This window comes from Cynoglossus semilaevis, chromosome 6 (assembly GCF_000523025.1).
Source record: "Cynoglossus semilaevis isolate Cse_v1.0 chromosome 6, Cse_v1.0, whole genome shotgun sequence".
Classification (NCBI taxonomy): domain Eukaryota; kingdom Metazoa; phylum Chordata; class Actinopteri; order Pleuronectiformes; family Cynoglossidae; genus Cynoglossus; species Cynoglossus semilaevis.
Window position 1 is genome coordinate 15231452 of NC_024312.1, and position 13021 is coordinate 15244472.

Sequence of the window (13021 nt, forward strand, 5' to 3'; positions counted from 1 at the left end):
GTGCCACCACGGCCACATAACTCACACTGTCACGAAATTTTATCCTACGTCGTCAACACCTCTGTTTTACTGTGCCATCAAGATTATACTGTACTTTAAAGAAAACCTCCCAGTATCTAGTAGTTTTTTTTTGTTTATTTTTTCATCAAACGCACCGTGAATCACTCCATTGTTGATACACATCATCAGAATAGGTTGGGAGGTATTGGATTTGTCAAAACCCCTCTTAAGGTCGCCATAAAGAACTCACTTTCCCATTTTCAGACCACTTGTAGCCTTTTTTGGTTTAATAAACACGTAGAAATTCTTTATTCTGTATTTTGTCTAATGACATCATTAGTTAAGTTGACATTCTTTTCCCCTTGCCCTACACCCCAGAATTGCCCGATCTGCACTAGGTGTTCATGGTTTATAAAGCATAAGAAAGATGGTGGTTTGAGGCCACTGGAGAACGGTTAGAATGTCAATTCTGATGGATTCAGTTTTTAAGTTATCTTAATTATCTCAATGGCAGTCTACATTTGACCCAAAGTAGTTTTACAGCTGTAATAAAATGTTACTTCATATTTCTTTTATTCCAGAGGACGTAAAACCCGATACCGTGAAGGCTACCCTGCGGATTGAGGATTTTGGAAGTTGAAGTCAAACCCACCTCAGTTGGGTTAAGAAATCTTATTTGGCTTGTATTTTTCAATTTGTACATTTGTAGCATACCTTTCACCTATTGACACTCAATCATTTTAATGGTCTTCAGTGTCTGATTTGTCAAACCGCGACGTCTGCTTGCACTCCCAGAGCAGCAGGTTGAATCAACCTTTTGTGTCCCCCACTGGTGACTGTTGGGTTCAGTGCCAGGTTGGAAAAGCACCTTCCTGTTTTCATCAAAGACATTTTACACATCAAGCCAGAATAACTAGGGCTTTCATATTTCACAGTTAAATCTAAGCTTATGAATTATAAAAACGTCACCCCCCCCCCTTCACATTTCCCATGTATTGATTTCACATGCATTCCAAGGTTGCCGGACACACATTTGTCTATTCTTTCAACATTCTTCTTTTTTTCCTCTGAGGGGGAAATTATTAGAGAGAAACACACAGAATACAGTTGTCCTTTGTGTGTCTCTTTCCATTGCTCGCCTGCTCTTTTTTGCCTCTCTCCCCCCTGTTTCCCCTTTGGGGTGAAAACAGGATTACTTTTGGTCTGTGTATCTGCATGAGCCGGCTCACAAACACAGACAGTCCAAAGTTTGATTCTGAGATATTTTATTGAAAAACACATTGGGAGCCTAAAGGTTTACACCTCAGTGTAACTGCTGTTGAAAACATTAAATTGTTGTTCTTTATTTGACAACTGTCCCCCAGTGAGTTGGTTAAACATCTGAATGTTTGACACAGGTCAGACCGACACAGTAAATGTACTTCCTGTAGCAGAACAAGACTTTGAATCGGGGCTTGAAAAAGGATACATAAACATACATACAAATGAGGAAAGTGAGAAAGGTTGGTCTTGAGTCAATGACAACATTTGCCTTCCCCTCTTAACACAAGCCTCCCCCCACACAGTCTTTTGAGAGGGAAACTGTGGGTGTAATGGGTTGTTCATGTGCGTAAGAGGAGTATGTTTACATCTCTAGCAGTGTGGGGCCTTGTCCCAGTATTCCTGGATGACAGCTTTATTCAGTTGGGGAAGAAGATGATGGCAGATTGAGAGAAAATATCCACTCTTTCGCTTTTGTTTGTTGTGTTGTCTTGGAAGCATAGACGGCAACAGAAAGGAAACTTTTGGAAGCACATAATTCCTAATTGTTTCTATCCATTTTCTCTGTTTTTGGACAGACTTTGGTCTTCTAGTCTCATGCTGTTATAGAAATATTTCTACTGTGAGATATATGAAAAAACAGAGGCCTACAGACATCCAGTAAAGTTTTGGCTTGGGACTCAGATATGGAGGCGACCAGGTGTACATTTCAGTGGGAAATAGAGGAGCTGACTGTTAGGACTGCTGTGTCTATCACATCCAAAATGGACCATATGTCACTGTTTGTAGGAATGTATTCTTTACCTGCATGTTTATTTGAATTCCAGTGCTGCATTAAAAGGGGAAACTTCCACTACCCTTACGTCATTGGGTTCTTGTTAGGTGATGTCTTGATCAGGTTTTTTAAATACCATTATCTCCATTTTTCTCAGTGCGTCCTGCTCCTTTTTCACACTCCTTCAGCAGACTTGGCCCACTCCTTGTGTTCTGGATTCTGCGTTCCTCGATGACGGCATGTACAGCGAGCAGAAAGACACTGAGTATCTTGGCAGGGCGCTTGGTTTCTAGGTGCTTCTTTGGCAGCTTTCTGCCTTTGCCTGACTAAAGCCTTGTTTTTCTCGAGGCACAGATCTCCATAGGCGACATGCCCCGTCCGAGTGAGTAAGATGTTTACGCTCTGTGCACAGAGTTTGTAAAAATGCTGAATAGGTAGGCTATGCTCACCGTAACTAATCTGAATAAGCGTAATTCCAATAATATAATTGTAGTTATTTCATATTTTTGCCCTCAGTTGTTCATGTCCACAACTTTACTAGGTAAAAGGAAATAATCAATATTTACTCAGTGCTTTTCTCTTGTCAATTATTACCAATTATCAATAAAAGGTGATTTTATTTATTTTGCGATTTACACATTTTCACCCCATTAGCACCAAATTAATTTGCATTTAAGTATAGCAAATTTGACATTGCGTTTGTCTAACTCAACTAACCACAGCAAGAAAAAGAAACAATTGGTTAAATGTTTTACCAAAGGACACTTTGGCATGTAGTTTGGCAGAGACTGGAACTGAACCATCAACCAAACTTTAAGACCACCTCATTCTTCAAAACATCTGAGTAAACACCAATATTTAGGTTATTATGTCTAATGTTTCAGTAGCAACTGGTGATGCCAAGGTCTTTTTGACCTCTGGGGGGCAGTCTTTAGTCTCGTTATAGCTGTCACTAATAAACAGCTTCAGGTTGTTATTTAAGTCACATGATGGCTCTTTGAGAGGTGACCTCCCCATCAGGGAAAAGGTGAAGGAATGTATTGTTAGTTGGACATATATGATGACACAAACCATTTATTTTATCTTTATTTATTTATTTTGAAAACAAATCATGTCTCTCTTTTATAAAAATTAAGATAAACATAAACGATTCTGGGAAATACTAGTTGCAGGAAAAAATGGTGTTGTGATGCTCCAGTGCATCAAGAAGTAAGAGTTGTGAGGGGCTTTTGTTTGCATTTATTTAATCATTTTGATGAAAATCATTTGCAGCCTATGCAATGGTAATATAAAGTAATATGTGATGTTACTTCTCATCAAATGTTGTGTGGCTTTTACCATCCACTTGGCTGTGCACTACCAAACAACTATTTATCTACTCTAAAAACATTGTTGGTGTCAATATATGGCCATGGTTTTTAAAAAGCAAAAATAAAAACACCAAAACATACACCTGCGCTAACAAGAGTAAACACGCACAAGCATAAACACAGAGTTGCGAGTTGGGACTCCAGCTGTAGGTCGTCCCTGTCAAATGGAGTAGGCTAGGCTAACTGCATCTGCATCTTTGGCTGAGGCAGCTTTGTGTTGTCTCCCCCTGTGAGAATTAAACCGTGCTATGTGGTAATTATATGCATGTTTCTCTCTGTATTTTGGGGGTTGTAGACAGACAAAGTAACATTCACATCAGAGCCAGACCATTCCTTAGCGCCTACACACTGACCCCAAACTAACTGTTTCACATTTTTAGAGAACTTGATTGACAGACATCTTCTTGACAGCAATCAGTTAAATAGTGATCGGAAGTTTATAGCATGCCTGACGTGATTATTTGTTAAGATGACAGTATTCTGTAGTTTGTGTCAGTGTAAATAGTTAGTATGTGTTTGGTGATGTTTTCAATTAATTCCAAAGTTGTTTTTTTTACAGAGCACAGAACATGGAAAACAAATAACAAATATAGTTAAAATGAACCAACATGTCCACGTTAATATTGGTTGTCAAAAGCAGTGTTGGTAAACAGTTTGTTAATTTTTTTATGTATGATATTCAGTGCTATATACCTACTGTAGCAGGGTTCTAAACCATGCTCTGAGCAGACAGCCATCAGTCTCCTCGTTGCCGGTCTGGTTGTTAGCATGTCAAGGAATGACATCAGTGCTATCAAGAGAATGATAAAAGCCATCTAGTTTCAACACAACCAATGTAATAAGAAATGCACAAAATAATAGGTCCTTTAAAAGGGATTCCTAAAGTGGAATTCCAAAAGTGTGGTTTAGGCTGCCCTTTTTCCTTTTTCTCTTTTCAAAGATATGGGAGTTTGGGGGTTTGTCAACCCCTAGTTGGGTAATGGAAGGGGTGCATGGTTATAAAGGATCAGGAACTGCTGGTTAAACTGTTATATATTGTTATACTGTTATATATTTATCTGTATCAGAGGGGAAAAAATTGATATTATGCATTGCTACTGAAAAACACAGGGTTGGATTATAACTGTTTGGACATTCTGCATCAATTTGTGGATGAGAGGAAACACACCCAAAGAACACTGTCCCCACTGAGTAACATGGAAGTAGGAGGAAAAAAAAAACTTGAACTGAAACATTTTTAAAAAATGGGTTCTTTTAAAAGAAAATTACAAAGAAACTGGTTTAAGCTGAATAATCTTTTCTTAGGAGGAATAAAACGTGGCCCCTTTTTGTACATGCCTGTTTTGCTAAACCCTCTGACCCGTTAAGCAGGGGTTTTTTGGGTTTTTTTTTAACTGTGTAGGTGTGCAAGTGTCCATGTGTCCACTGTTCTCCACAGCAGCCTTGACACAGACCATGTTCAGGCCACTGATGCATTAGCCAGGGCTGAAGATGGGTTAGTATGGAATAAATAATGGATACCATCCTTTCCCTCTGAATAAATCAAGACCAGAGAAATGGAGAGAGATGAGAGATTAAATGTGGGAGAGTTGGAGAAATCGAATGCCAAAGTAAGAGTGTGTTTGTGGAACTGGATGAGAAAGAGAGAGAAAATGTCCTGCATTCAAAGTCAGTTTCTGACTTGTCTATGGATAAAGGGTGTGAAAAGAAGTGTGCAATTTTAACACGTATTTGTAACAAAAGAAACACAACAAAAAAAAGAATGTTATTGTAATAATATGCAACAAATTCCTTGTGTGTTTGGACAAGATCGTTGTAGTTTTGTTTTTCATTCTCATTTTTCTGTTTTTGCTTCTCCCCCTCTCAGGCCCAGAGCCAGACATTCACCTTTCCTGACATCTTCCCGGAAAAGGACAGAAAGCCAGCAGAGGGCTCCATGGAAGAATTGACGGAGAAGTACATGGAAGATGAGAAGCAGAAGCAGAAATCTGACCCCAGGAGAGGAGGGGTCACGGAGTGGTTTGGACTTTGAGACGGCCCTCTGCACAGGAACTCTGTGTGTGTGTATGTGTGCAGCAGTGTTTCATTGGGACTTATATGTATTGATTTACTATGTGATCTGATGCCACATCTATTTCTGTAAAAAAAAAGAAAAAAAGAAACAACTCACAAGTATGAGGTAAAGAAGAACGAGCATGTGTGTGGGAGGCCGGAGACATGTGTTTGGTTTGTGTGTGTGAGGGAGAGAGCTTTTGTGAGGCTCCAGTCCAGTAACTGGAGCCAGAACAGAATCACAGGAGGAGGAGAGTGGCCCTGCTCCATCTTTCATGAAAACAGCCCACCGTACAGAGTCTGCATCACCTCAGATGACCTTCTCTTTTTCTTCCTCTTAACTCCTCCACTTCCTTCTCTTTTTACTTCTCTACTTTAGCACCTGTATCACAGCCACGGTTCCCGTTTAATCATATCTCTTTCCCCAGAATTTGATGTTCTCCTCTTGTGCTCCTCTTTCCAGTGCCCCTCCAAGGACTGCTACAGTGTGTCCCCAGGTGCCGGAACCTTGACCACTTGGACCAACCCACCTAGACAACTCACGTCCTTTCCCTATTTGAGTTTTTCCCTCAAATAAATTGACCACGGGAATAACAATGGAGATGTTGTTTCAGCAAAGCAGCGACGTGAAGTTCACTGTAGTGTTTTAATGTTCTGTGGCAGCACCCTGAGCCGTAACTCTGAGGAAACATTGTTGCCTATGATGCAGCACCGTGCCGTGGAATCGGCAGAATTGTAAGTGCTGTTGAAATGAGAAGTAATAAAAGGTCATTTGTCCAAAAGTGAGCTGCTTGCTTTTTTTGTTTTGTTTTTTTTTCTTCCCGCCGTCCTGGCCTCATCTCCCACGGCTGCTGCACTCAACAACTGGCACTCGGAGACTTTGTTTGCCACACAAGCTAGCCTGTGCATGTGCCAATGTGGTCTGGTAGCTGTTTTGATGAAGTAATGATCTGTGTTTTAAATCGGGCCACTGGAGGACTGAGCTCTCTTACGGTAATGAGGCCCATAAAGGGGAGGTACCTCTTCTGGACTCCATTATCCTGAGAGGCCAAGGTTACAGTAACTGTCCCCCAGCCGTGACCACTAATGTCGGCTGGCTCTTATAAAGGTCCAGTCCCTGACCTCACCCAGCCAACTTGGCTATCTCTAAGGAGAATGTCAATATTGAACCTGCTGGCTTGTAGTCAGCTGCAAGGAACTATTCACCCCCTGCGTTGCCATAAAGCAATTATTTGGAACAAAACAAGCCTCCTGTTACACAGTCACTCCGTTTATTTTCTGTCTGCTGTGGTTCTCACTTTTATTTTTCCTCTTCAGCCTCCTCAGCACTCTGTTTCCTAGTCTGGTCCTGGAGAGAAACAGCTCTCCAGGACCAGACAACAGGAAGTTGAAATCAAACTTCTGGTGTTGGTGATGCTTTGCTGCCTCTAAAGTTATATACACAAACAGTTGTAAAAAGGATGTTACATCATTGAAAATGTAGATGGTGGTTTTTTAAATTTCTGTATATATGTATATATATATATATATATACATACAGATATATGTATACATATATACAGACAAATATCTATCAATCTTCACTTACAGTACCTCATATATTGTATATGTACATATATCATTGGAGTGTTGATTATCAATAATTAATCATGCATACTCATTATCAAGATTAATGATAGAAGTCACAGCTACTTTGTGATTAATAATTTTAATTAGCCCTGTATTTCATTTGTTTCTTTCTTTCTTATTTTTTACTGTAATTCTTTTGTCAGCCCAAATAGTCTCTTAGTAGTGTCAAGTATACAAACCTATGTTTACCGAAATACACATATATGTACTGTATATACCTGTGTATACATACGTGTGTGTACTTAAAAAAAAGCTCATTTAAAAATGTAACAAGCTACTATTTAACCTGATCAGTTTCTATTAGAAAAGCATTTTCTAATGCATTTCAATTGCAAAACAGAACAGATTTACGAATACTTATTTTTCCAATGATAACAGTTGTACTGACAGTACTATTTGGGTTATAATTCTGATCCTTAAAATGTTTTATGACTTGAAGAAGCAAAGACTAATATTTAAGTGCTAACATCTGTGCGCAACCCGCCAAAATTACATAGTACTTGGACTGGAATAAAACAAATGAGTGTTTCTACTCCCTGTGAACAGGGGATTAATTCTGAATCCAATGTTTACCTCAGAACTTTAGCAAAATAAATGTCATGCTTTATCGTGGAGAGTTTTTGGTGAAACTCCCTCCAAAATGGGAGATAATCTACTTTAGATGTCGGTCATTTTCTAGCTCGGTCATTAGTGATGGGAGGTGGCAAAAACAACATACTCTCTACTCTTCATACAAACATGCACACTCTATAATTTATATAATATATAAATCCTTACCTTTTTTTCTTTGGTTTTTAGTGGAAGTGCGACATAGTTGTCCTTGAATTATTGTCATCTACTAGCGCAATGATCATCAACTGGTCCCCTCCAAATCCTGCCCACTGACCCCTCCAATCCGCTCACGACTGGATTTCAAAAGTAACTGTTAAATGTGACGTTTGTTTCATATGTCCAGTTCTAGGGTGCCCCCCCCCAAATATAGTCGGTGACCTCGTGCTCTGGCTTTTTCACACTGGTGAATATTTTCAATCGAAACCTTGCAGATCTCTGGCTTCACTTTTTTATTTACCAGTTAATCCTTGTTCAAAGTATTGGGGTCACTGGAGCTAATCCCAGCAGGCCATGCAGGGTCACATAGAGACATAAACAAGCATTTACACTCACACTCAAAGTTGATATCATTGTTCCCGTTAATTAACCTGACCCTGCATGTCCTCTATCAAAAAAAAAGAAAAGAAAACACAAACAGATGGCAGCATCTGCTCATGAACCAGGTTGTATAAACGTCTTTTGTTGAGCAGCTTTATTTCACTTGACTACATATCGAGTTTTGACATGTTTGTGGAAAAACTTTTTTGTGTTTGGAAGCATTGGTTAGAAATAATCCACTGCTGCTGATGACTCAAAAATGATGAGTTTTTGGAGGAGGATGAAAAGTGACAGTAGATCAGATCAGCCTCTGATGACAGAGATCAGCCAGATTGCTGCAGCTCCAGAGCTGAAAGCATACTTGTCAGTGTTGTGAACTTTTTTCTACATTTTTTAGGAGGAAGCGTACTGCACTAACTCGACTGCTATAAAAAAAAAAAGACTGCTAAATGGTCTTTTCCCTTTCCAGAGCTACGCTGCCTTCTTTGAATAAAAAAATAAAAAAAATGCCATAACAATGTGTCTCCCCTGTCTGGCCCTGTCCATGCAGCTGGCAGCCATTTCCCAGTTTGTTGGAGCACCACACTCCCTGTTAGATGATGCGACGAAGCTGTGAAGGAACGAAGAAATGAGGAGTGAAGGCACCAAACGCACCTCCCTTAGACAACTTCAGGTATCTAGGCACAACAAGATGCTTCTTCTTTTGAGGTGCACCTTACAACAGGGTATGGGAGTCGGGGGAGGGAAGAGCAAGGGGGGGGGGGCAGTCGCTAGCATGTGCGTGCAAGATGCAAAAAGCTTAGTGAGGACGCAGCGAGAGAGCAGATGGAGATGAAAGGGAAAAAGATGACATCACTGAGAAAATGCTGAGCTGGATTTAAGGGCTACTGGTTGAAAGTGGTTTACTCCCACATGCACCATCTCTCTCCGTCTTTGCCCCCACCCTCCGTTCTTTTCTTCCTACATTCTATCATGAGATGCACTGTGCAGGTTGTGTTCCCATCCCTTCATGATTAGTTAATGGAAGGGGGTTGAATATTTTAAGCAGCCCTTTACTCTTCCTCTTTCTTCTTCCCTCCTTCCCTGTACTTTTTTTCTTCTTCTTCTTCTTCAGTTGTGCATTAGTCAAGTGCATATGACCCTGTTTCTGCTACTGCAGAATCTGTATTGGAATCTGTATGACATCATGCTGTATTTTGGGATCAGTGGGATGAGTGTTGGTGTAGTAAGTCTCCTCCCTGACTCTCTGCTCTCTCCCCGGGGGGACACATCTCTTCCCCGCTGCCAGTATTGACTGACCACTTGCAAGGGAGCACACTGCTGCTTTACTGTGTCCTGCCTCCTGTAGCAGTTATGAAATTTCAATCAAGCTTTTAAAGGTTGGCAGCAGTAATGTATCCTTGCATCCCATCGTGACACAGTAACTTCTGCACAATTATCTACAACAAAATGAGCCTTAAAAGAAACATCTCTATACTATACATTTCCTTACATGCATGCAGCCAATCCCACCTGGCTGCAGAATTACACAAACTCATATTGTTATACAATTACTACCCCTTGCAGCCTCTTGTGCAGATGCTCAGACTCCCACCCACTCACACTTGTGCTCACTAAGACAACCGAGGCTGCCTGCTGAGGATTCTGACTGCCTCTTTTGGACCTCTGCCATTGGTTCATCTGAGCTCAGCCCGTGCACTCTGTCACCCCATAAGTGTGTGTGTATATGTGCATGCTTGTGTCTGTTTCAGTGTGAGTCATAAAAAAACTTTACACATTCCTCTTTTCCAAGAATTAACTACACGCTCGCACACACAGAGGTGGAGAGTCGGGGAGAAGTGATCGTCTAATGGCCGCGTCCATGCCTCCCTGCGAACGATTCACACACATAAAATGCACCCTGATGTGGCCCCTCACACATGGTTATACTGTACTTACATCTTCACTCTCGTTGGCCCATGGCCAGGAGCAACAACTGAAGGAGGAGATTGTAGAAAATATGTGAACTGGCTGTTAATTGTTGAACTGAACATGGATTTGCTGCACTGGAATACTGTGTAAAAAAGGAAATAATAAAAGAATACTGGTTTTGTACATACATATAGGTGTGTATATATGTATACATATATGTACATATACATATATGTATGTGTGTGTGTATATGTTTCTATATATATATATATATATATATACTGATAAAAAGTCATTTTAACACAAAAATCATTTTTGTCCTCACTGTCTAATACATGCGATCGATTCATATTTAGATAGACAAAAATGGATTGAAATAAGGAATTGAATTTAAAGAGTGTACCAGTACAGCAGTATTAAAGCAGTAACAATCTTCAGCATATGAGATACATAGTAGCTGCACTTGAAAAATAACTGTGTTTTATGTGAATGGAGTGGTGCGAGGGATTTGCAGATTGTGTCTGTTCGGCTTTGCAGTATAATGAATACATGAACAAAGTATTTGGTTGTCTGCTAACAACTGATTGACTCAGGATATAAATAATCAGCCGCACATCTGCTGCCTTTACTTTCATATCATTGCTCTTACTTAATGTGGTATTTCAACATTAGTTAAAGATCTGAGAAGTTCTTTCTCCGCTGTTTGTAGAATTTGTTAATATCTTGTCCTGGTCTGGTTTGCGTGAAGCCTCTTATTGCTTCATCATGTTCCACCTCTCAGCCAGCCATCTTTAATTCTGGCTTTTCCAACAGGGCTGCTGCTTAATAAAAACTGAATGCTGTTTTCTGACTTTGTTGTGCGCCTTAGCAGATATACTTCCCATCTTCTCTTTTGTCACTACATCTATTAAAATCAATTGGATGTTCTGACAAAAAAGATGACACATGCCAGGATTTATCACTAAACGGGAAAGACAGTGTCTTTGATCTGTGTTTGTGCTGAAAGATTTATTTGTGGTGAGCGAACAGAGGAGGAGGAGTGATCGTGCATTGTTTTCTTTTTGTGGCATTTGTGTTTGGGAATCTTTTGCACAATTGTTTGTCTGAAAGACCGACGGAAAGAAATCCTCTTGTCGCTCACTTCCAGTTTATCTTCTATTAGCACTAGCAGCTGGGTGGTCTTTGTCTCTGCCAGCTGTTCAACACATAAAATTTACAATTCAAACAACTAAATAACAGTAATAACATTGTGAAGACAAGCCGGTCGGACGGCGGAGGGTGCATGAGGTAGAGACGGACAAAGATTGAATCTGCGAACGTGATCGGTTAACATAACAGAAATCAACTGGTGCCCAGCCTCCCATCTGGACCACAGAACACTGAGGCCTGGTCTACACACATACACATATGTGCACTTGTGCAGTCAGTGAATCCCACTCTGATGGAATTGTACTGGCTGGAGGCACTGCCAAGTCAATAACACAGACTCATCTCTGATGCTAAACCTCCTGGAAGTAGCGGATGGTCTCAGCCCTTGGTGTACCTGCTCACTGCCTTAGCTGCCGCCTGGCTCCGTGGCGGTCTGGACCGGGATCAGTGGGGCTGTCTGTGCTCTGTGTGAGCCTCCAGGTCACTCTGACGCACTGTATGCCTCAGATGAGAACAAAGAGACCATGGGAACCATTAGTCCTGGAGAACTGGTGAATGAATATCCTCTTAGCAATGAGATGTTCTGGACTATACCACATGTGTCTTTTCGTCATAATCAGAACATGGTCACTCGTCCACTGCTTAAATGCTAATAAGACATCCCAGAAAACGTTCTTAAACGTCTGAAAATGCTGTGGTTTTGCTGTGTTACAAGAATGCTAAAGCTGTCATTTGCTGTTAGTGTCAAACAGACTCTGGAGAAGAAGAAACTTTCAACATTTTCTTTACCTATTCTCACAGTGAAATAAAATACAACGAATTGATGTAGTCAATTTGTTGATGGTTCATGTGTCCTACGTATGGGACTGACAAAAGGGTGCAAAAGCACGACGTGGTTAGAAAGTGTGGTTAGGAAAATATATGAGAAGGTGAAGTCATGAAACAGAGATGGACACAGGGAGAAATAATGAGATTTAAAATTCTTAGGCCTTGGTTTTTTGGGGGGGTATTAGGAGGGATGGATGGCACATGATTATTTTTTTTAACTCATCTCTGGTCTAAATGGCTGTTAACCACTGGCTCTCATTTAAAGCATCTTTTCTCCTGTCTTACATCTTGTGTCAGTGCCAGCCCTCAGCTGCGCAGTGCTTACGTCAGACAGTCACAGTGTTAGCCAACGATTAGCTAACATAATGACAGAACTGTTCAGTAAGCCAAAGATCAGCTTTTTCTGCCTTGATTTTAAGCAACATGTCTGGACTTTTATGGTCTGCACATCATTCGGTGGAGGCCACCCTTCCTGGTCTAGGCTTTGACCAGTGCGGCATGATTGAAGTTACTAAGGTTGACACTGAGCCTGAAAAGTATGTCCTTGTTGGTACTGTTTCAACAAAGGGTACTCAGCTAACGTGACCTGGATTTGACTGTCTGGCTGCCGCTAATGTGGCCAGGGTTCAGTAGTCAAAGCTTGACTTGCATGACCTGAGTTCATCAGATGGAGTGCAACTTTTCTGGCCTGAGCTTGTCTGACGGGGCTCTACTAGTGTGGCCTTGGCCCTTGGATACAGGGCCTCTGGGTGATTAAGGATATGTTTGTTTCCCAGGCAGCAAGCAGGCAAGGTGGCAGCACTGCATCTGCACAGCCAAGGACTTGGCCTGGGGGGTGAAAGAGCCAAAACAAACTGCTGTGATTGCCTCACATATGCCCCCCTGACCTCTGGGTTTT

The 13021-nt window shown here is 40.9% G+C and overlaps 1 protein-coding gene across 3 annotated transcripts in view; it reads left to right on the plus strand.

Annotated features, from left to right (window-relative positions):
• mrpl23 (mitochondrial ribosomal protein L23) overlaps positions 1–6243 on the plus strand; it is a 28259-nt gene extending 22016 nt beyond the window's left edge. The window contains exons 5-6 of one of the 3 annotated variants that reach the window (XM_008312305.3): positions 5273–5469; positions 5921–6243. In XM_008312305.3, the coding sequence (XP_008310527.1) occupies positions 5273–5437 (165 nt within the window). In that variant the 3' untranslated portion in view covers positions 5438–5469; positions 5921–6243. Of the gene's footprint in view, positions 1–5272 lie in introns of all 3 variants that reach the window. The other 2 variants (XM_017033242.2, XM_025056215.1) reach the window with 2 other exon arrangements.
• Positions 6244–13021: the final 6778 nt, after the last annotated feature.